Consider the following 1,962-nt stretch of genomic DNA (forward strand, 5'->3'; position numbering starts at 1 on the left):
GGAATGGACTGTTGCAAAACCTCTCTAATGTCAATGAAGATCTTTGACATGTGTCCGGATAACAGCACCGTAGCACTGTTACTTCCTCTGTTTATCAATAGGCGGAATAATCACAAACGAGTATTCCATTCATCAGCGAAGGTAAATAGTACTGTATCTCAGAAGCGACACAAGATTTACGTTTGTCAGTGCAGAAATGCAAGTGTCCATATCAAAAACTTAGGTTTGTTAGATTTGGTATCAAACAGAACAAATTTTGAAGATATCGAATTTTCATAGAATAAACTTACACTGTTAGTTTTCTCGTAAATGGCTTGTCATATATATTTTGTTCCAAGAAATATCATTTTATCGATATCTCTATGAACGTCGTGAAAATATCAAATTCCACGATGTCGAAATAAAACGAAGGACATCGTCGCAATCAAGGAAATGCGCTATTGCGGTGTAAAAAGTACATATAGCGACGTTTATTTGATGTATTGTATCACAAATTTTAGACCTCAATCTGTTACTGGGAAATAGGTATCATTTGAATATGAGATTGAAACTGATATTTTTCGGTCTTGACATTCAAGATACAAGACACTGCCGTTATCACCATTACAAATTATAGTTGGCGGTCTTTGGCATGGTCGGCTCAAGACACAGTCGGCCCATGACACAACACCCTTCAAATCCACAAAGCTATTGAGTCATTTGCACCATGCAACGTAACGTCCTGAGTCGAACCGAGGCGATGCTTACGATGACTGGGTTTTCAGCCACTGAGTTCAACACTCTCTGGTCTGTTGTCAAAATGCATGCCATGAGTTCATGGAACGAGGGCCGCGGACGTCGAAGCCAAACTACCGCCAAGGACGCATTCTTCATGCTCCTATGTGTTATGAAACATTATGACACGTGGGACAAACATGCTTTGGACTTCGACATCAAGGCGCCAACTTTCGAAAAGCTCATTGGCCGCATCATGGCACTTGTCACTCCCGTCCTGTATGAGCACTTCGTCAGATGTGCCACTATGTCTACCCAGCGTTCAAGCAACCTTCAGTTTACCAACTTTCCCGAGGCCTTAATGCAACCGACGTAAAGTTTCAACCCGCCAACCGACCATCGGGGTCTTTCGTCGAGTCCAAGCGCTACTTTTCCGGCAAGCACAAGCTTTACGGGTACAAGATTGAAGCATCTGGGGTCTACGTGGACGTCTCAGATCATCGACCTGGTTCAGTGTCCGACCTTACCATGTTCTTGGATCGCATTGCTACCCATCGATCAGCATTATCGAAGAGTTCTGACGAAGATATTCTTGTTGACGCTGCTGAGGGGCGCCGCCTACATGCAACAAGCTGGGCCGTGCTCCAGGACAAAGGCTACGAAGGCATCGACGAAGCAATCCGAAACATCCTTCCAAAGAAGAAGCCACGTGGTGGTCACTTGGACCACGTCGAGAGACATACAATATTTGACAAGGTTGCGTGTTTATGTCCGTGGCTCCAATAAAGTTTCAGGTCAAGGAAAAATTGATAATGGATGCACGTTGTGAACTATTTCCAAAAGTTTATAGCTTTTGTTGAAGTCCCCTCGACGCCGCCCACCACTGTCAGTTTTTTCAATAAACGCACATGCAATTGATGTACCTTTTTTTTATCGTTCTTGGCCATGATTAATAGAGAAAGCTGTTAATCTCATACTGGGTGAAGTATCGATGGAGGTCATTCTCTCTTCACATCATCTACATATATGTCGATATGATAATGCATAATAGGAAACAATGCAATTCACCTGAGTCATTGCAGTCTCACGAATATGAAGAAGAACGCAACACTCCCAGTTGATTACAAATATTGCAGTAGATTCTATGCTTCTTCGGTTTTCGCATCCACTTTAACGTCGCTGGAAGCTGCATTTTTTATTAAAGGGCCTAATACTGTGGACAATCCAAAACACTACTTTTTCCATAAT

At 42.7% G+C, this 1,962-nt stretch overlaps 1 protein-coding gene across 1 annotated transcript; it reads left to right on the top strand.

The window, feature by feature from the left end:
- Window positions 1–706: 706 nt before the first annotated feature.
- Window positions 707–1,500, top strand: H310_08475 (hypothetical protein; the record flags this gene model as incomplete). The annotated part of the gene is made up of 2 exons (XM_008874208.1): window positions 707–1,006; window positions 1,093–1,500. The coding sequence occupies 2 exons, from the start codon at window positions 707–709 to the stop codon at window positions 1,498–1,500; spliced, it is 708 nt and encodes a 235-aa protein (XP_008872430.1).
- Window positions 1,501–1,962: the final 462 nt, after the last annotated feature.

The sequence above is a fragment of the Aphanomyces invadans genome, assembly GCF_000520115.1.
Source record: "Aphanomyces invadans strain NJM9701 unplaced genomic scaffold supercont1.17, whole genome shotgun sequence".
In the NCBI taxonomy this organism is placed as follows: domain Eukaryota; phylum Oomycota; class Saprolegniomycetes; order Saprolegniales; family Verrucalvaceae; genus Aphanomyces; species Aphanomyces invadans.